The 19,664-nt window shown below is 56.5% G+C and overlaps 1 protein-coding gene across 50 annotated transcripts in view; it reads right to left on the bottom strand.

Moving 5' to 3' along the window:
- Positions 1–19,664, bottom strand: part of TNK2 (tyrosine kinase non receptor 2) — a 42,091-nt gene that overhangs the window by 12,028 nt on the left and 10,399 nt on the right. For 28 of the 50 annotated variants that reach the window (XR_008477531.2, XM_078354804.1, XM_078354813.1 and 25 more), the window contains exons 1-9: positions 15,595–15,704; positions 8,624–8,804; positions 7,634–7,704; positions 5,522–5,743; positions 4,181–4,333; positions 2,937–3,214; positions 1,402–1,528; positions 851–997; positions 672–766 (exon numbers count right to left, since the gene is read on the bottom strand). Coding sequence is in view for 49 of the 50 variants with exons in the window: in XM_078354804.1 (XP_078210930.1) it covers positions 672–766; positions 851–997; positions 1,402–1,528; positions 2,937–3,214; positions 4,181–4,333; positions 5,522–5,743; positions 7,634–7,704; positions 8,624–8,804; positions 15,595–15,648 (1,328 nt within the window). In the remaining variant the exon portion in view is untranslated. Of the gene's footprint in view, positions 1–671; positions 767–850; positions 998–1,401; positions 1,529–2,936; positions 3,215–4,180; positions 4,334–5,521; positions 5,744–7,633; positions 7,705–8,623; positions 8,805–11,580; positions 11,725–12,730; positions 13,084–15,594; positions 15,705–16,268; positions 16,311–19,664 lie in introns of those variants that run through there. The other 22 variants (XM_035278686.3, XM_078354811.1, XM_035278696.3 and 19 more) reach the window with 4 other exon arrangements.

The raw sequence follows: 19,664 nt of genomic DNA, 5'->3' as shown, positions 1-19,664 counted from the left end.
ACCCCCAGCCCTAACCCTGCCTGGCTCTGAGTCACAGGAGCTAGACCACAGGGAATTTCTTCCTGGTCCTCAACACCCCCCACTGCCTCAAAGGCACCTCAGACCTGCCCTGGGGATCAGATAGCGGAAGGCAGGGCCAGCAGTGGGTGAGCCCTCAAGGAGAAGACAGAGGTTTCGGGAGGAGAGTTAAGAGAGAGGGTCCCCCACAAGGGAGATGGGAAGAGAGGGGCAGAGGCCGGAGGCGGGCCTGGGAGGGGGTGATGGGCTCAGCAGGAAAGATGGAAAGCTGGCAAGAGGGCAGGCTGGGCTGCTTCAGCTACTGAAAGGCACCCGGGTACAGAGTTGAGTCCTTATGTCAGGGAGAAGCGGGGAGAGAAGCAGGGAGGACCAGAGGAGGATACTCGGGAGTCCCTGAGCTCCACTGCAGCCCTGAGGCCAGGCCAGGCCACCCAACCCCTCCATCAAGGCAGCCTGGCCCAATCACACAGCCAGGGCTGGAACCCATGGAAAAGGGTGGTAGGAGGAAGCTGGCAGGGAAGGGCACTAAGGAGACCCAGCCAGGCCTGTCCCCTCCTCACGTTGCAGGGTTCAGGCCCAACTGCCAGCCTGTGTGTGGCCAAAGTGGTTTGTCCACAGGCCCCTTGGACCTGTGCCCTTCAAGACATCCCTACCTTCCCTCGATGACAGTGATGACGTCATTCATCTGGATGTGCAGCTTGTCCGGCTCCTCAAAGTCCTGAAGGGCCCGCATGTCAGTGGGATGGGCCTGGGGGGAGAGAAAGGTCATAGCCAGCTCTGGAGCTGACCCCTGGATGGCCCCTCAGCTCTCCTGGGCTGCCCTGTCCCTCACCTCCAGCAGGAAGTCCCGCAGAGCCACAAACGTAGGTCTGTCCTCTGGCTTGTGAGCCCAGCACTGGACCATGACATTGTAGATGTCCTGGGGGCAGTCCTCGGGCCGAGGCAGCCGCTCCCCCTCCTTGTCAATCTTATGCAGGATCTGATGGTGGGAGGCGTAGAGGGTGAGGACCCATGGAGTACCCAGCCCTTCCCTTCCTGCCCTTCCTCCGGCCCCTCCTCAGCTGCAGCTGCTGCCACCATGCCTGGCCTCAGAAGGGATCTGCCTGCCTGGGAGGGGCCCTCTCCAGAGCCCTTGACCCTTCTTCCCAGGTCTGGGCCTCAGCATGAGTGGCTGTGGCAAGGGCTGGAGGATAAGGGCAGGCCCCAGGTCTTCTCTCCCCAGCCTAGTGCATCCCAGTCTCTGCTGGGTGCTCCCCGAGAGGCCATACAGATATGGGGCCTGGGAGAAGGGAGTCCCTCAGATGAGAGCCAGCTCCAGCAGGCCAGGCTGCAAACTCAGGGTGGAATTTACCCCCTCTATGAGGCCCGTCTCTCAGCCCTCACCTGACTGCCATTGAGGCCGATCCAGGGCTCCTGGCCGTAGGTGAACATCTCCCACAGTGTCACCCCGAACATCCAGGTGTCGCTGGCATGGGAGAAGGTACGTGTCTTCAGGCTCTCAGGGGCACACCTGGTAGAGGCAGGGGTCACAGAGAAGCCCTCTCAAACAACCCCACTGCATCCGCCCCAGGGACGTCAAACGCTCATTCAGCAAACATCTGTTTGACCCCCAGTGCCAGGTTCAACAGTGGGTCTCAGGGATGCGTGTGAAGTGGGTGGGGGCAGGACTCCTGGACTACACGGTACACCGACTTGGGAAAGATGGTCTACGCTCAGGCCTCTTATTCACAAGCAGCCTGGCGTAGGAAGAGGAGGGGACATTTCCCAGCCAGAGAAGCAGGGAGAGAAAGGAGGTCAGAGGCTGCAGGACAGGGCAGGAGAAGATCACAGGCTGCTTTCTGACCGTGGTGGGAGGATGACAGTTCCCAGATTTGGGGCGGGATCCTGGGATTTGGATCCTTCACCAGAAAGGTGTGGGTGGGAAATTCAGATAGGGCAAGGGCAAGAACCAAAATGTGTGGAAACAGTCACGTTGGCTTCACCCAAATACAGTCATTTGCTCTGGGCAGTCCCCGGGTGAGGTCAGAAACGGCCATCCCAACGTGGACTGAGGTGCAGATGGAAGGGTGCTATCCTAGACATGGAGCCCCCCCGCCCCGAGGCAGATAGGACCTGGGAAAGCCACTCAAGGTTCCAAGGCTCCTTCTCCTCATCTGTGAAATGAGAACAGTTTAAGTGCCCACTTCACAGTGTTGTTTAAAGGCACTGCATTAACAAATTACCATTCAAACCAGGATGCCTGAATGCAAAAGAGGCTGCTATAACTTACTACTCCAGGACTATAGGCATAATGCTCACCCTGGGTGTAGAGCCAGCTGCTGGTTAAGATGACCGTATGTCCTGGAATATAAGGTTGCCCACAGCCACCAATCTGGCAAGCAGGACTGGACCAACCCTTCCTGCCCCAAAGCAGGGAGATCAGAGTCCTTTGTGCCTCTGGCACCAGAAGACAGCAATGGTCTCGGCACAGGGTAAGCCCACACAAGGGTCAGGCCAGTGCCAGTTGAGCAGCCCTGGTCTGTCTGCAAGGTCTGGTGTGGCCTGGGCCTGTCTACCACTAGCTCTACCTAGAACATGCTCACAACAAGTCTTTCCCTGGCTGGCTGCCCCTGCCATTTCAGGAGCTTACCACAAGAAGCCTCTGAACACCCACTGAGCAATGCCCTGGATGCGACGAACAGACTCATCCTGTGCTTCCCAGCACCCAGAGACCCTGGCACATGGGCCCTCGAGAATTCCTAGATGGATGGTGAGTGAATGGGGGCAAAGGAGGGTGCCCTGGGCTCAGAATAGACAAGGGCAGGCCCAAGCAAAACCCAGGGCTGTGGTGGGTCAAGAAAGCCCCAGAAACTTTGAGGCCTGGGTCTGCAGGGACCAGCGTGGGGTTGGACTCCGAGCTGGCAGCACCTGCCCCTCACCAGGCGAAGGGCACCTTGCGATGTTCCTGCATGACGTAATGGTCGTCATTCTGGGGCAGCGCTCGCATCAGCCCAAAGTCCCCGATCTTGACCAGGTCGCGGGTAGCCAACAGCAGATTGCGGGCAGCCAGGTCACGGTGAATAAAGCGCTTGGACTCCAGGTAGCCCATGCCCTCAGCCACCTGCACAGCGTAGCGGCTCAGAGTCCCCAGGAGGAAGTGGCCCTGGTGCTTACGTAGCCGGTCCAACAGCGATCCCAGAGGTGCCAGCTCTGTCACCTGAGGCCACGGAGGAGGCAGGAGGAGTGAGCCTGGACGACCCTGCCCCTTCTCGGCACCCCATGCTGGGCTCCCAGCCCCCTTCCTGAAGGCTTTCCAGAGCGAGGCTACATGCTCCTTCCTGGCCTGTCGCCTGGGGACCTGTAGGAGTCCTACAGTCTCTCAGGCCACTCCCTCCAGAAAATGTGGGAAACTGACACCCAGAGAGGAGGAGCCCAAAGAGGCAATGGTTAGAAATTCCAAAAACTGGCCGGGCCTGGCTCACACCTGTGATCCCAGCACTTTGGGAGGCTGAGGCAGGTGGGTCATTTGAGGTCCAGAGTTTAGGACTAGCCTGGCCAACATGGTGGAACCCCATCTCTACTAAAAATATAAAAATTAGCCAGGTGTGGTGGCACACAGCTGTAATCCCAGCTACTTGGGAGCCTGAGGCAGGAAAATTGGTTGAACCCACGAGGCAGAGGTTGCGGTGAGCTGAGATTATTGCACCCCGGCCTGGGCAACAAAGCAGGACTCGGTCTCAAAATAAATAAATAAATAAAATACAAATTACCAAAATTAAACTCAATGGCTAGCCCCTCCCATGGGAGTAACTTTCTGACAATGAGCACCAGCAAAATACAGAGACAAACTGGACTGCAGCAGACACAGTCAGTACCAGGTGGGGCCTGTGAACCCCATTATTCCATCAGGTGGGGGGACAACGTGGATCTAGGGCGCCTCCGCCCTTAGTCAGGACAGAGACAGCACCAAGCACACATCTGGGGAGCAGAGCCCTCTCCGGCCCGGCCCCTCCTCCCCGCCCTTAGTCAGGACAGAGACAGCACCAAGCACACATCTGGGGAGCAGAGCCCTCTCCGGCCCGGCCCCTCCTCCCCGCCCTTAGTCAGGACAGAGACAGCACCAAGCACACATCTGGGGAGCAGAGCCCTCTCCGGCCCGGCCCCTCTTCCCCGCAGCACTCACCATCTTCATGGGTGGTATGAGCACCACCCCATAGAGGCGAATGAGGTTTCGGTGGTCCAGCGAGTGCATGGCGTTGACCTCCCGGATGAAGTCGTCCATGGCTTCTGGCTGGCTCAGCACATCGGGCTTCAGGCACTTCACAGCCACACTCACCTGTCCAGAGCGGGGTTTGCAAGGACTCAGGACTCGCCAGGTCTTGGACACCCAGAGCCAACCTGCTCTACCCTCCAGCTCGGCTCAGCGATCCCTGCCTCCCCACTGCTCCTCTGGGTGGGTGAGCGCGTCACCAGCGCTCTGCCTGAGGATTGGCTACAGCAGGGCAGCTGGCTGGCCCTCAGGAGCCATCGTGGGCCGGGCGCTCCCTTCCTGGGGGAATACCCAGCTTAAATACCAAGTGAAAAGTAAGAGATGACCAGCTTGAGGAGAGAATGCCAACACGTTATAAAATGGAATGTTAAAAGGTGCTTCGGTGTAGCAGGAAAATGCTTTAAATGTAATGCCAAAAACAAACTGGTGGTGCTACAAGCTGGCACCGTGGCTTCCCTTGGAAGGAGGGCACACTGAGTTGCAGAGGCAGGAGGGAGCCTTCTGAGGTGCCTGCATATGAGAGTCACAGCGGAATTGTATGCTGTGGTGCACACATGCTACCCCTGAAGGGAAACATTTTAAATAAAATGCCAAGAGAAAGAACAAGATTTTAAAAGCTGTATCTAAAATTTGTATCTTAACTAAATCCAACAAAATGCCTAAGGTGAAAGGAAGAGGCAGAAATGCTAACTCTGCTTCCTGAGTGGTGGGATTACAGGCATTTTTTTTTCTTATTTTTCAAATAGTTTCCAAACTTTTATAACAAGTAAATTATTTTTATAACTGAAATAACAAATGTGCTTAGTTAAATCTGAGCATGGTCTGGGTGCCATGGCCTATAATCCTAGCACTTTGGGTAGCTGAGGTGGGCAGATCACTTGAGGTCAGTAGCTCAAGACCAGCCTGGCCAACATGGTGAAACCCCGTCTCTACTAAAAATACAAAAAATAGCCAGGTGTGGTGGTGCATACCTATAGACTCAGGTACGAAAGAGGCTGAGGCAGGAGGATCACCTGAACCAGCAGGCAGAGGCTGCAGTGAGCTGATTATGCCACTGCACTCCAGCCTGGGAGACAGAGCGAGACTCTGTCTCAAAAATAAATAAATAAAAACCAAAAACCCTAAGCATGGACTCTGGGATGAGCCACTCCGTGCCATGTCCCCAGTCCCAGTCACATCCTGGTTGGGGGCAGAAGAGTCACCAGCAGCCTCAGATCCCATGCCTCTACTGCACTGGCAGGACAGAGAACTTACCGTCTTCCCTGAGGGCGCGTCCCACTCGCCTCTGCGCACAACGCCAAAAGAGCCATCGCCCAGCTTCTCCAGGAGGCGCAGGTCCTTCTCCCCAATGAGGCAGGTGAGGCTCTGCAGGGGCCCCTCCCCTGCTGGGACCCCAGGGATGGGCGAGGTCTTCCGGAAGGTGCTCTGAGAGTGTTGAGGGGGGAACTCAGCCTCTGGTCGCTTTCCACTGAACACCTGTTTGAAGGCAGCCAGGGGCCAGATGGAACCCAATGTCCCCAGGTCAATCACTCAGTCCCACCCCACTGGGTCTACTTGGTGATCCCTGGCTCAGCTTCCAGAGAGGTCCTGGCTTTGCCAAACTGTCAGCGGGGCATCCTGGCTGGAGGCCCACACTCCTTCCAGGGCACACCTCCAATACAAACCCAAAGCCTGAGGGTGGCTTCAAGGTGGGTGCTAGAAAAAGACTGACAGGCATGCAGCCTGTGGCCCCACACCCAGCTGTGGGGACAGGGAGAGTCCAAAGCCCTCCAGGCACCACCCACCCGAGGTCTGAGTCTCCTCCCAGTCCTGCCCCACCCCTCCCTTCCTGCACCCGTGCCCAGCACAGACTCCAGCCCTAGCCCGGGTAGAGGGGGCAGGAGCCGCAGGGACCCTCCACAGACACCTCCTTGTCCATTTTTAGCCCTGGCCCCTTCTCTGGGCTGACCATTTGGTGCTGTCTGTCTCCACCCTCCCCAGGGAGTCGGCTGCCCTTCATCCCCTGGCTGCCCAGGGGAGAGGATAATTTTAGTCTGAGGTTGAACCATGAGTGTGTGTGTGTGGTTCAGATGAAGCTAGTCCTTGCTGGGGAAGGGCCTGGGAAGACAGCTGGGTTTCTGGAGGGGTGCCTAGAGCTGAGGGCTGAGAGAGAAGGAAGAGTGGAGGAGACTCTGAGGCCAGGGTGGACAGGGAGAGGGCCAAAGATCAAGGGACTGGAAAAAGGAGGCCGTGAGGGTCAAAGCTGGCCATATCAGTCTGACGTGGCCATCTCCACCGAGGCACCCATAGCCTTGGCTCCAGGCTGCAAATTCTTGCCAGTTTGGTGGAGCCTGATCTCTACGGGCTAGGGTGCCTTAAATCTGAGTGCCTCTTCTGGCCTCTGCCCTGTACCTCCTCCCAGTAATTAGAATTCCTTTTGTTTGCAAGCAATGTTCAGGTTACAGGACCTTTCACAGCCATTATCTCAGGTGCCTCCCAAAGCCCCGAGGTGAGCTGGGTAGTGGGGCTGGCATCCTTCCACTGAAGACACGACGGAAGTCTGGAGAGGCCACTGACTGCCCAGGGACCTGTCAGGAGCCAGTGGCAGATCCAAGACCCCTAAATCTCGGCAAACCACCATGCTCTTCTCCTGCCTTCGCCAGCCCCAACGCAACTCATCCTTCCCTAAAACCTGGGCAAGGGACCAGGACAGTGTTCCCAGAAAAAGCCACAGGATCCCAAGAGACAGCCCCTTTGCTGGAGTGCAGCAAGGAAATCTCTGCTGCCCAATCCCAGTCTAGCTGTTTGACCCTACCCACCCCCCACCCCATCCCTGAGGCCAGAAGTGGGGAGGGAAGGCCACGGCTGGCTCACTTCCTCTCTCATTGTCTTCCAGACAATGGGCAAAGTTCCACTGAGTCAGACCAGGGACTTACTACACCACAGACCCAAATTAGGCCAAGGTGTGGGGAGAGGTCAGGACAGGCTATGGGGAAGGAAGCTGTCAGCAGGGCCAGATGACCAGAGAAAACACAGAGATTAGAGAGGGTTGGGGAGAAGGGAAGCCAAGCCAAGATGTCCTGGGTCCAGACAGGTCCAGCACCCCACGCCAGACACCGGCCCCAGCACTCAGACACAGCAAAGCTAAGTTAAGGCTCACTTGTCAACGAGCTCCTGTTCCGGGCCAGGACGCCCTCCCCACACACAGGCTGCTCCCGTGTCCGTATCTGGCGGAGACAGACACTCAGCCCGACAGCTATGCAAGTGCCCTGCCCGATAAGAGCCTGGAGAAGGAGGGTCTGTACAAAGGACTCTACCTTCAGGGGGCTGAGGGGAAGGTTCCTAGTACAGGAACAGAGCGGGGCGCTAGAGTCTATCCTCACCTACCTTGCTCATCCACGACTTCCGTTTGCATAAGGCCTTCCTCCTCTTCACGGCCTCCCACAGCCGCCGCTGGCCTGCAGGGAGGATGGGGAACCCAGTGCTGTTAAGGCAGCTCAAGCCCCCGGAGAGGCTGCTGGCTGCGGTCCCCCTGGGGGTGAGTCCAGCACTAGACACGGCCAGCAGTGATACCGATGAAATCGATCCCAACTGCCCAGGAGCCTCAAGTGCCCAGACGGCCACTGCACTCCAGGCACTGGCTCTCAGACTGGGTGGAGGGCTGTAGCCAAAACGTGGTCTGCTCCCAGCTCTCAGGACAAGGCAAGGTGCTGAACAGAATCTTCTCAGTGTGGAGGCTTTTTCCCTCCATAACATTCTCTGATGCTACTGGCATCAGACACCAACTATCCAGGCCAAAAGTAGCATAAATCAATGTCTAATTTAGCACATTATTACCTATTTATAGCAATTTTAAGTTGAAAGCCCTAATATGTTTCTAATGTTCTATGAAGAACATTATAACTTTTAGATGCTACAACCCCTACTTTTAGAATACCGTTGAGCTCAAATTAGAGCAAACCTGTGTGTGTGTGTATCTGCGAGTGCGTGAGCCCCAGTGTGAATGTATCAGCAAACCACCTGAGAGTCGTTCTCCCTACAGATACTGGACATGGAATGGAGCAGAACAGACTCGATTTCATGCTTATGAAGGAGGCGGCGATGGAGGAAGTACGTCCTCTGTGAGAACAGAGCGGGGTCTGTGGTGGCCCCTGTGTAGCCAGGGTTTTAGGGAAGGCCTCACTCTCCTCAAACTCGATTCACCTTTACAACGACCAGCTGTTCTCCACACATAAGCATCTACTGATGTCCATCATGCTCTACCTCAGGGTGCTGGGACAGAGAGAGGTCTCAGCCGCCACCCACCATTCAGTGGTCCTGAGGACAGAGGATGGAAACGGTCAGAACCAAGACAAGCCAGGCCAAAGTCCCACCTACCAGGCCGGCCCATGCCAATCTTCTCCAGGTCCTCATTCTTGACATACTCAAAGTGGGACAGCCGGGTGACGTTGAGGTCGTCTCGGAGCCGCAGGAAGTACTGTTGCAGCTGCACCTCGGACAGCAGCTCCAGCAGCCAGCCTGTGCCCTCCTCTGGCTGCATGCTGCCGCCTCCGAGCCTCTGTGGGGAGGGAAGAGTGGATCAGGGACAAGGGGTGCGGGGGGAAAACAGGGGGCCTGCCCCTGCATGACCTGGGCTCCCCTACACCCCAACACACTGCTACCTTCTGCTCCCAAGAGAAGCTACAGAGAACCACCTGGACCCACTTTCCCCATTCCTGCCAGCCACAGGGCACAGTTAAGCCAGTGGAGACACAGCCCTGGCCCTGGAGTCAGAAGTTAGTCTTGATCCTGCAATCTGTGATCCGTGGCTGAGTGGCCCAAGATCAACCCATCTGTGCTCACTTCCTCACCTGCTCTAAGTCTCCAGTGGTCAAAAGCCCTTGAAAATCTTTTTTTTTGAGATGGAGTCTCCTTCTGTTGCCAGGCTAGAGTGCAGTGGCACAATCTCAGCTCACTGCAACCTCCAACTCCCTGGTTCAAGCAATTCTCCTGCCTTAGCCTCCCGAGTAGCCGGGATTACAGGCGCGTGCCACCATGCCCAGCTAATTTTTGTATTTTTTAGTAGGGACAGGGTTTTACCATGGTGGCCAGGATGGTCTCAATCTCTTGACCTTGTGACCTGCCTGCCTCACCTCCCAGAGTGCTGGGATTACAGGTGTGAGCCACCATGCCTGGCCGAAAATCTTTTAAAAGCTCTCCAGGAAAATAGATGTGTTCTTACTCCTAACATTTCAATAACAATCTTTGCAGGGTGCAGTGTCCCTTGAGACCCAAGTATGGGCTCCTCAAATGTGACAGACTCCACAGAAAAATCTAAGGACCAGATGAGCCCTAGGCTAAGTTCCTCCCGCAGCCTCTCCTAACAATCCAGAGACCACTCCACAGGCCCCCACCCAGGTGCCTACAGGGCCGCAGCAAGCAGAAGACAGAGGGAGGGCGGGGACTGGGGTGGGCTTGCAGACCCCCATCTACAGGGGGCTCAGATCCCATCAATTGTCACAAGAGACCGTGGTCCAGTGTCATCAAACCTTTCCATTTTTTCAAGAAATAAAACGCGAAATCTCAGTACTACCATTTTTTTTGGAAAAGGTAATATATGCACATGGTGAAATATTCAGAAGGCACACTGGGCCATCAAGTCTCATTCCCTCCCCCGCTGCACAGCCACCCGCTCCCCAGTAGCTGCCAATGATGCCTTCTGCAGACCCTTTCAGACTCTGCTGTCCCTACACAAATATTCATGCGTTCACCATACCATTCTGTTCCTTGATTTCATTTTCCATCTTTCTCCTGACTTCTGAACAACGCTGAAGAGTTCAGATTTGAAACACACACATATGCACACCCACACACATGCAGACACAGAGGAGCGGATGCCTCCAGGTGAGCAACCTCTGACCTATACTCTCCTAGGCCCGGAGAAGGAAGCTGGTGGCACCTTCAAAGCTAAGCAAGTGGAGCCACCACACAGCAAACCCTCCCATCAGAGTAAGAAATGTCAGAGCTGAGAGCTTGGCCAGGCCAGCCCCTGACCCATGCTCAATCCCTAGAGAGGAAAACAGGCAAGAGAAAAAAGGCCAGCTGCCCAGCTGGGGGCCAAGCCATCCCCCTCCCCAACTCGGCGGTGGCCTCCTCCCCAGCTCTCATCAGAGTGAGAAGCACTTGAGAAGCAGGCACACACAGACTGGCCCAGCATGAGCCTCCTGCCCCCACAGTTCCCAGTGGCCCTGCCAACACAGTGCCAGTCCAGACTTTCTCAGGCAGCTCAGGGAAGTACAAAGAGTAACAAATGGGAATGAGAAACCCTCAGTTCAAATCCTGGCTCTTCCACCACGGTGACCGGGCCAGGCAGCTGGGCCAGCCGGGTGGTTTCCAAACTTTAAGCTGTAACCCTTTATTTGAATGGTTCTCATGAGGGCTGCACAGCAGCCTATGGCATATTTGTGATCATCACAATGTTTGGGGGGACTTAGTGACGCTGAGTGGGTGGCTGGGGGACAAGAACATGAGCTCTGCTGCATAGAGCATTCTCGCACTGTTCCAAATCCCACCCAGCTCAATCATGAAGGTGCTTATGGTCACCCAAACCTAGACTCTGATCCCACTCAACAGGAAAATACTTTTATAGTTTTTTGTTTGTTTTCTGGGGACACAGTCTCACTCCGTCACCCAGGCTGGAGTGCAATGGTACAATCTCGGCCCACTGTAACCTCTGCTTACCAGGGTCACACAATCCTCCTGCCTCAGCCTCCCATAGCTGGGATTACAGGCACCTGCCATCACGCCTGGCTAATTTTTGTATTCTTAGTAGAGACCGGGTTCCTCCACATTGACCAGGCTGGTCTCGAACTCCCAACCTCAAGTGATTTGCCCTCCTCGGCCTTCCAAAGTGCTGGGATTACAGGCGTGAGCCACTGCACCCGGCCTTACCATTTTAATATGCACGAAATTTTCCAGGAATGAAACTACTTTGCAGACTTGTTCAGAACATAGCAGAAGTCCACTGTTTACAAAAATCTCAGTGAAGCAACCCCCTCTCATTATTTCCAAACTCCCTCTCAGCCAGCACTTGCAGATGCTGCCTTCACGGTGTTTCCACCTGAGGTCTCAGGATCTGACTCCTTCACTATGTCGTCTAGGTTACTGACGTGTTAGGACACATGCAATATGATACTTTCCCGCTTCTTATGTCTCTTTATATTGCGGTTCCCATTGTGTTGCTTGTTTCACTGTACACAGGTTAACAGGTTATATAAGAGATTATATTTCTATTAATTTTATTTAACAAGAGTAACAATAAAAATAACATCTAGGCTGAGTGTGGTGGCTCACACCTGTAATCCCAGCACTTTGGGAGGCCAAGGTGGGCGGATCTCCTGAGTTCCAGACCAGCCTGACCAACATGGAGAAACCTGGAATCACTTGAACCCGGGAGGTAGAGGCTGCATTGAGCTGAGATGGCGTCGTTGCACTCCAGCCTGGGAAACAACAGTGAAATTCCATCTCAAAAAAGCAAAAATATCTAACACTTAAACTCCACTTACTATATTCGAGAAACAATTCTAAGTATTAAGCTGTATTAATTAGTTCATCCTCAACAAAATCATCTGTTTACAAAAACACAGGTGTGGGGTTAAGAGGGCGAGGCACCACCACTTTCAGGAAGCAAGTGCAGAGGCACGCTGAAGGCACTGGCCTAGGCAGCGTCTCCCCTCGGCCTGGCCACTGCTGCCCTGTCCCTGGACAAAGTGGCCCCACTCCTAGAGGGCTCAGCCTCAGGACAGGGGCTCCTAGTCTCCAGGAGGCCAAGCAGTCTCCAGGCCCCTCTTCTTCCTCCTACCACCAGCTCCCAAGGATCCAGGCCCCTTCCTCTAGGCTCCAGAAAACAGCTCAAAGCCATGCACTGGGTGGCCAGGGCTGGGGGAGACCAGAGGCCCCTCCCCTGAAGCTCTTCAGAAAGCACAGCCCGGCCTGTTCCTTCTGCCTGAAACACCAGCTCCGCTCAGCTGTGCACTCCCCTCCCTGCTCCCTGACCCAAGAACAGCACTGCTCTGCACAAGGATGTGTGTGGGAAGACCGGGAAGACCACCGGGACCGTGGTGAGGGGAGAGTCAGGGTCTCAGTCCTGCCTCTCCTGCTGAGTCCAGGGTCTCTGCACAGGTCCCCTCCCCTCTCTGAGTCCCCTCCAGCTCAAGTTTCTTTGTGCGCCCAGAGCATGGCCGCAGCTCCTCCTGAGCTCAGACCCTCTCTAATTCTGCACAAGCCTGGCCCCAGCACCTCATGGAGTCTGCACACCTGTGCCCATGGCTGGCATGCAAACACACAGGCCAGCACAGGGGAGGCCACTTGTCCCAGATGCCCCCGTCAACCCCTCACTGGAGGGTCCCAAAGCCGCTCCCAGTCTTGCTCTCTGCCTCTCAGGCAAGAGCTGGTGCTGAGGAGCCCACCGAGTCCCCAGCAGTCCAGCCCCTGCCCCCCACTCACTGTGTACAGGCGTCGCCGCAGTCTGGCCAGGAGAGGGAAGGAGAGCTCCAGGCCAGGGAACCGACGTGCCGCCGGCATCTCCACAGAGCTGGACCCCCTGAGTGGGCACTGGGGGTCTGGCCCCGGAAGCAGGTGAGCAGGGGCCTCAGCTCCTGAGCTTCACACTCTGCCCAGAAGGGGAATTGGCCAGGGGTCTGTCCCAGGAGTCCCCCAATCCCACACCGAGGGTGGGAAATGAGGAAGAACAGGGTGGGCCCCTCTGCTTTGCTGCAAGCTGGGCTGGGTTTCCACAGCTGGCCAGTCTGGCAGGGGGCTAATAGCTCTCCTCCCACTGGCTGCAGCCCGGGGCCTCTGTCCTCTTTCTGTCTTCTCTCCAGGGCAGTGGTCACAGTCCAGCCCTACTCCCTGGCTTCCCCGCCCGCCCGCCCTCCCTCTTGCCTCCCTCCCTCCCTCCCCAGCTGAGCAGCTCTGACACTGGCTGAAAAAGGACCTTTCTGAATCACTGCCAAGAGGGCGGCAGGAATGGGGGGGACTCTTCCTCCCAGCCACCCGCGCTGGCCCCCCTGCCTCCCCATACACAAGGCCCCCTGTCTCTGGCCTCTACCCCAGTCACAGTTGGAGACAACTCCTAGGATTTTTGGGTGGGGGCTATATGGCTCAAACAGCATGTACGAAGAGGGGCTGTGGACCCACACACAGGCCTGCGTGGGGAGGTGGGGACTAGCACACAGCCTGAGTGGGAGGCTTGGGCCCCAGAGGCTCTGCTGGGCCCCGAAGACAGACTCTCAGAGACCCTCCCCCACGCCCCAGTCCCAGCCTTGGCTGGGCGTCTCCTGGCTCAGACCCTGATGTGGCCCTGTTACCCTGGTGCCTGACGGAAATAGGAGGCCGGCAGCCTGCCAGAGTGGGGCAGACCAGCCAACAGCAAGGGTAGGGTGGGGGCGAGGATCTCCACCCCTCCCCCGGGGGTTGCCTTGTCTGCTGCCCAAACACTCAGGATGCCTCCTATCCAGACCAGGTGGCCAAGTGGCCAGACCCCTCAAAACAACAAATATGCCCTGAGAGTCCTGCTGGGATGCCCCCACCCCAAAGCTATAGGATGTCTCCTGTACAGCACCCCCAACGCAGACCACAGCCTCAGCTTAGAGGGCCTGGAGACACACTCCCTCAAGCCCCCGTGGGGCCCCCATGTCTCTAGAACTGACAAATGATCTCTCTGGCCGTCCTCAAAGGGTGCCAGCTGCTCTTAAACCCCCCTCGCTACAGCCCCCAGACACACCTGACAGCTGCAGGAAGTCCTCTCTGGCTCCCCAGACGCCCCCCTCCTTGCAGGGCCATGCCTAGGGAGCCCCTGTTTCTTGCACACTGCTCTCTTGTCTCTGTCCAGCTGGCCCAGCTCAGGGAGCCCCAGCTGGCTGGAGGGGTGGGCAGCTGGGGAGCAGGGCTTTGGGGAATCAGCATCCCAGGATCCCTTCCCAGGGCCTCTCCCAGCACTTGACTTCCCTGATGATGCCGAAAGGGACAGACATTTCCTGGTCTAACTCCAGGAGGTGGGGAGGAAGACATCCCCAACCTCAGTCCCTCTGCCTCATCCCCCCTGCCATCCACCCCACAAAGCCTGTGGAGACAGTGGGTGCAGCCTGGGTGAATAACCAGTCTGAGGGCTGAGGTCAAGTGGACAAGACAAGGTCAGGCCTACGTGACACCAGAGCTGACTTTTCGCTGAACCTTGGCTGACTATGCCCTTGGATCAAAGAAAGCCTAGAGCCTACCCTGGCACCAGGCACCACCCAGAAAAAGACCCAGGAACCGGGGCTGGGGAACAGTTTAAGCAGGGTTATTCCCTCTACTTCAAAAACGGGTCTGCTGGATCAGAATTGCCAAATTAAAAACTCTAGCTTTCCCCAGAAATATGTGTCTCAAAGCCGCCAGACCCCATGCCTGACCCTCCCTTCCTTGGATGTCCAGTAAGAACAAGACCTGCAACTGGGCCAGCAATGCAGCTGCAGGAAGCAGCACACTATACGGGGTCAAAGCCAGGCCGGCTACTGGACCACCCCCACCTTTTTTTGTCTTGCTCTATTGCCCAGGCTGGAGTGCAGTGGTGCAATCCTGGATTCAAGCGATTGTCCTGCCTCAGCCTCCTGAGTAGCTGGGATTACAAGCATCTGCCACCAGGCCCAGCTAAATTTTTTTTGTATTTTTAATAGCGACGGGGTTTCGACATGTTGCCCAGGTTGGTCTCGAACTGCTGACTTCAGGTGATCTGCACCCCACCTCGGCCTCCCAAAGTGCTGGGATGACAGGCGTAAGCCACCACGCCCAGAAAAACAGCCCGACCTTAAGCAAACAGCCCGACCTTAAGCCTTGAGCCTCCAGCTCCTACCGAGTCCCCCTTTCTCCTGTCAGCTACTGCCCTCTGCCGGTCGGGAGAGGAAGTGCCTTCTCTCCAAGGGGAAGGGAAGGAGCCCCATCAATACAGTGACCATTTCAAAAGCAAACAAGGACATTTGGCTTGATATTCATATTCGAAAGGCTAGTAAATGGAAATGCCAGGGACTCAGTTCTCATGAAATACTGAAACCCAATCCTAGCCGTGCTTCCTGGACTCCCTTGGGGCACTGAGGAAAGCCCAAAGGGCAGCTTTTTGGGGTCCCAGGAAACATGCACACAGAGGCAGATGCCAGCATCACTAATTCACCACCGCCACACCCACATAAACACACCCTCTATATACCCCGGCCCAGGAGCAGACACTCTCACTCCTGAGGGGCTGCTGCAGAGGGCAGGGCTGGGCCTGGCTCACAGCAGACGATGGGGTCTGGGCCCAGGTATCTGGCTAACCCCCTAGCCTTCCCCATTACCTGTGATCCCTCCTCTCCCCCAGCCAGGCGCTGGTAAGCAGCTCTCTCCCCCATGGAGCCCAAACTCCCGGTGGCTGCGGTCAGGGAGGGAAGCTGCGCCCGCAGCCCCCGCCCCGCAGCGGCACCGGCAGCGTCACTGCCCTGCGTCCTGAGGGGCCGGGCCTCGAGCATCCTCCAGAAGGAGCTCAGGGCTGCTACTGCGTCCAAGCCTGGGGGAGGCCCCAGTCAGTGACCCCCGCCTCCCACAGCCTCATCTGCCATCGGCCAGCAGCCCTGGGGTCGCACCCCTCCTCCTGCGGGCCTGCGGCCATTCCTTCCTGCAGCCGGTCCTAGCTCCGCTCCTCCTCCCCGCGGTGCTGCTCCCACCCTCTCCCAGCAAGCCAGCTGTGCCAGCCCTGCGCTGACCCCCACCGAGAGCCGGGGGCTCTGCCTTCACTGACCACAGAACCGGGCTCCACGCAGCCCTCGGCCCGCCTCCAGGGCCCCAGAGCTGCCCATGGGGCCATGGGGGGGGTTCACGAGTCCCCCGTATTCCACTAGAAGGGGCCATCTAAGACCACAGAAGAAATAGCTCCGTCCGACTCAATCTGAGACCCCTCCTCCTAGACATCCCGGAGCCTGCGGCCTGCCCCACCCCCAGTAGCCGCTCATCTCCCAGAAAGCCGGGCGCCCACCTGCTCGGCCCTGCGCTCAGCCGGCTCCGCACCGCCTCCCGCGCAGACCACGCCCCCAAACAAGCCACGCCCCCACAGGCCGCCCCCCCGCCCCGGAGGCCCCAGGCCCAATTCACCGCACTCCACTCCGGCAAGGCAGCACGCCCTGTGTGTGCTGGGAACGCTGGGCCGATCCGGTACTGCGCTGACCTCCCTGACTTCAGAGCGGTGACATGAGGGCCTGGACTCCTGCTGAAAAGCTGCTCCAACACTGGCCCACGTGGGGGTGCCGCACCCAGCACTGGCGCAAGGCCATCGCCGGCACAGGAAGTCCCAGGGCAGAGACTCTTCCTCTCCCCCGGGGCCACAAGGCATCACTTCTCATTCTGGTGGCATCTGAAGCAGCCACGGACTCTTTAGTACCAGGTATTTAGGGCTGAGGTCAGGGCACCCTCCCTGGGTTGGGGCAGAGGGGAGGTGCGGAGACATCTTCCCACACAGGTTCAAGGCTAAGCGAGACCCCGGGAGGGCACTAGGTGAGTTCCCCGAGGACTACTCCTCACACAGCCCCTTCCCCGCCCGGAAGCACACCGGGATAGGTGGATGACTCTGCTGGGGAGGGGTCCCAGACGCCTGGTTCTATGCTGTAGACGCTTCTTGGCATCTTACTGCAGCTAAAGGCACACACTAGTCTTGGGAGTAGCTGTAAGACCCCAAAGCCGGGACAAGGTGGGAAATACCAGGCCCACTCCCCCTTGCCCTGGCTGGATAAAGGGTCTGATCCAAACCACCGCCCTTTCCCGCTTTCTCCCCGCCTCACCTCCCCCACTAAATCTCATCTCCCAGTACCATCCTATTGTAAGAAATCCACAGGATCCAGGCTACCTTGAGGATTTCCAGAATCCACCCCACATGTACCCCTCTGCTCTTCAGGTTTCCCGTTCTATCTCCAGGCTGCAGAGCTAAAGGAAACAGAAGAGGCTGGGGGCCAGTCCACCTCCGCTGTCCATTCCCCCTGCAGCCTCTCCAGCTGCACTTTGTGACACTTTTTGAAGTGACAAATCCACACCAAGGAACAGACATGACACGCAATTTCCGGCCAAGAGGATTTTTCCAAAACAATGTACTGTATTCTCAGGAATATACGCCAACCCTACCTCCCAGCCAGCCTTCTCCCACCTCCACCTCCCTCTTCTCCAAGCCCTGAATATACTGAAAAGGAGAGACGGGCCTTACCGCTCCCTTCCCCAGCCAGAGGATTATCTTGCCTCCACATGTCAGCCCCACCAAGTTTAGTCAGCCTTAACTCACCCCGCTGTGTGCAGGGCCCAAGCTTCTGGGCCAAGGCCAGGCTGGGTGCCCTCAGAACCTCATTCCAGAGGGAGCTGCACCCGGCAACCCCACACCCTCAGGTCAGCTGGATCTGACATCACACTGGTCTGGGGAGGAGGCTGGCCAGGGACCAAGAAAGAAAAGAGAGTGATTCAGACACATGCCATGACTGTCCATACTCTTTCCATCTCCAGGACAGAGAGGCCCACTCCCTCCCATGGGAGTCTGGCAGCTGAGGTCCTGAGGGCAGGCAAGGCTGTGTCTGCTTGCGGTGCTGGGCCCAGGCCAGTCCTGAGTGTCTTCACCCCCACGTGTTTTCTGTTTTGTTTTTTGAAATAGTGTCTTGCTCTGGCCCCAGACTGGAGTGCAGTGGTGCGATCTTGGCTCACTGCAACCTCTGCCTCCCAGGCTCAAGCAATCCTCCTGCCTCAGCCTCCTGACTAGCTGGGATTACAGGCGTGCACCACCATGCCCAGCTAATATTTGTATTTTTTGTAGAGATGGGGTTTCGTCATGTTGCCCAGGTTGGTCTCAAACTCCTGGGCTCAAGCAATTTGCCAGTCTTGGTCTCTCAAAGTGCTGGGATTACAGGCAGGAGCCACTGCGCCTGCCTCCCCAACCCAGCTTCTTAACTGTTGGTATTTCCTATAACTTTCGAACTCACGTGTCCTTATCTTCTCCACTGACACGCTGCTCCCTGGGGTCACCTCCTCTCCTCCAGGGGCTCCTATGACCACCGTGTGCTGTCTCCATTCCTGAATTCCTGCAGCTCCAGACCAACATTTCCAGACTCATATAGGGCAGCTCCGCCAAGAGGCTGCACAAGTACCACACATTGCGTATCCATGAGCTTGTCATCACCCCCACCCCCTTAAACTCTGCTTCTGTGCTCCTGTATCCTGACTGAAAACATCACCACAAGCCAACACCAGCCACCCAAGGTAGAAGCCACACCCCACCACCGACCTCAACCAAGACTTCTACTCCTTCCTCTGCCTTCTCCACCAGGCACACCACAGTCAGGGTACTTCAGCCGCCCCAGAGTTCCTCCCATCAATAACACTGAGATCAAGAGTCATGCAGATGGGGGCCAAAATCCTGACTCCGTCACGTTCTAGTTGGGCAACTTTTGAGCAAATAAGCTCTAAGCCTCTAGTTTTTATCTGTAAAGTGGGGATAAAGGGAGTCTCCTTCACAGAACTGTCACAGAGTCGTAGGAGATCATTAGAGGTACCTGCAGCACAGCACCTGGCTGCCTGCTGTTTCTGCTGTGTCAGCACAGACCTGCCATCCTTCCCCTGCTAGCACACAGGCGCTCTGTAAGTCCTCACGGCACCCAACTCCCTGCTGGTGCTCAGGCCCTCTGGGATCCACTCCTCACCAATTCCCCACCTTTCTCTCTCAGCATAAATGTCTCTATGTCCCAACCAGGCCAAGTGTTTGCCCTTCCCTAGACATACGCTGGGTTTTTTTCTTGTTTTTTGTTAAGAGACTGGGTCCTGCTCTGTTGCCAGGCTGGAGTGCAGTGGTGTGACCATGGCTTATTTTAACTTTGAACTCCTTGGCTTAAGTGACCCTCCCACCTCAGCTTCCTAGATGACAGGCACCAGCCACCATGTCTGGATGCCCTTTAATTTTAATGTCTGTGGCCAGGCGTGGTGGCTCATGCCTGTAATCCCAGCACTTTGGGGGACCGAGGCAGGCCAATCACCTGAGGTCAGGAGTTCAAGACCAGCCTGACCAATATGGTGAAACCGTGTGTCTACTAAAAAATACAAAAGTTATCTGGGCATGGTGGTGGGCACCTGTAGTCCCAGCTACTTGGGAGGCTGAGGAAGGAGGATCACTTGAATCTGGGAGGTGGAGGTTGCAGTGGGCGGAAATCGCACCACTGCACTCCAGCCTGGGTGACACCAAGACTCTGTCTCAAAAAAAAAAAAATTAATTGTGGTTATCTCTGCTATTTCACTGGAGGGGTGCTTGAAAACATGAGTAGGATAAATACATAGTAATACAGGTGAAAAATAGCCAAAAGAATTTTTTTAAATTCAAATTATCCATCATGTTCCTATCCTTAAAGGGTCA

Source organism: Callithrix jacchus, chromosome 17 (genome assembly GCF_049354715.1).
Source record: "Callithrix jacchus isolate 240 chromosome 17, calJac240_pri, whole genome shotgun sequence".
In the NCBI taxonomy this organism is placed as follows: domain Eukaryota; kingdom Metazoa; phylum Chordata; class Mammalia; order Primates; family Cebidae; genus Callithrix; species Callithrix jacchus.
This window is presented reverse-complemented; position numbering and strand designations above follow the sequence as displayed.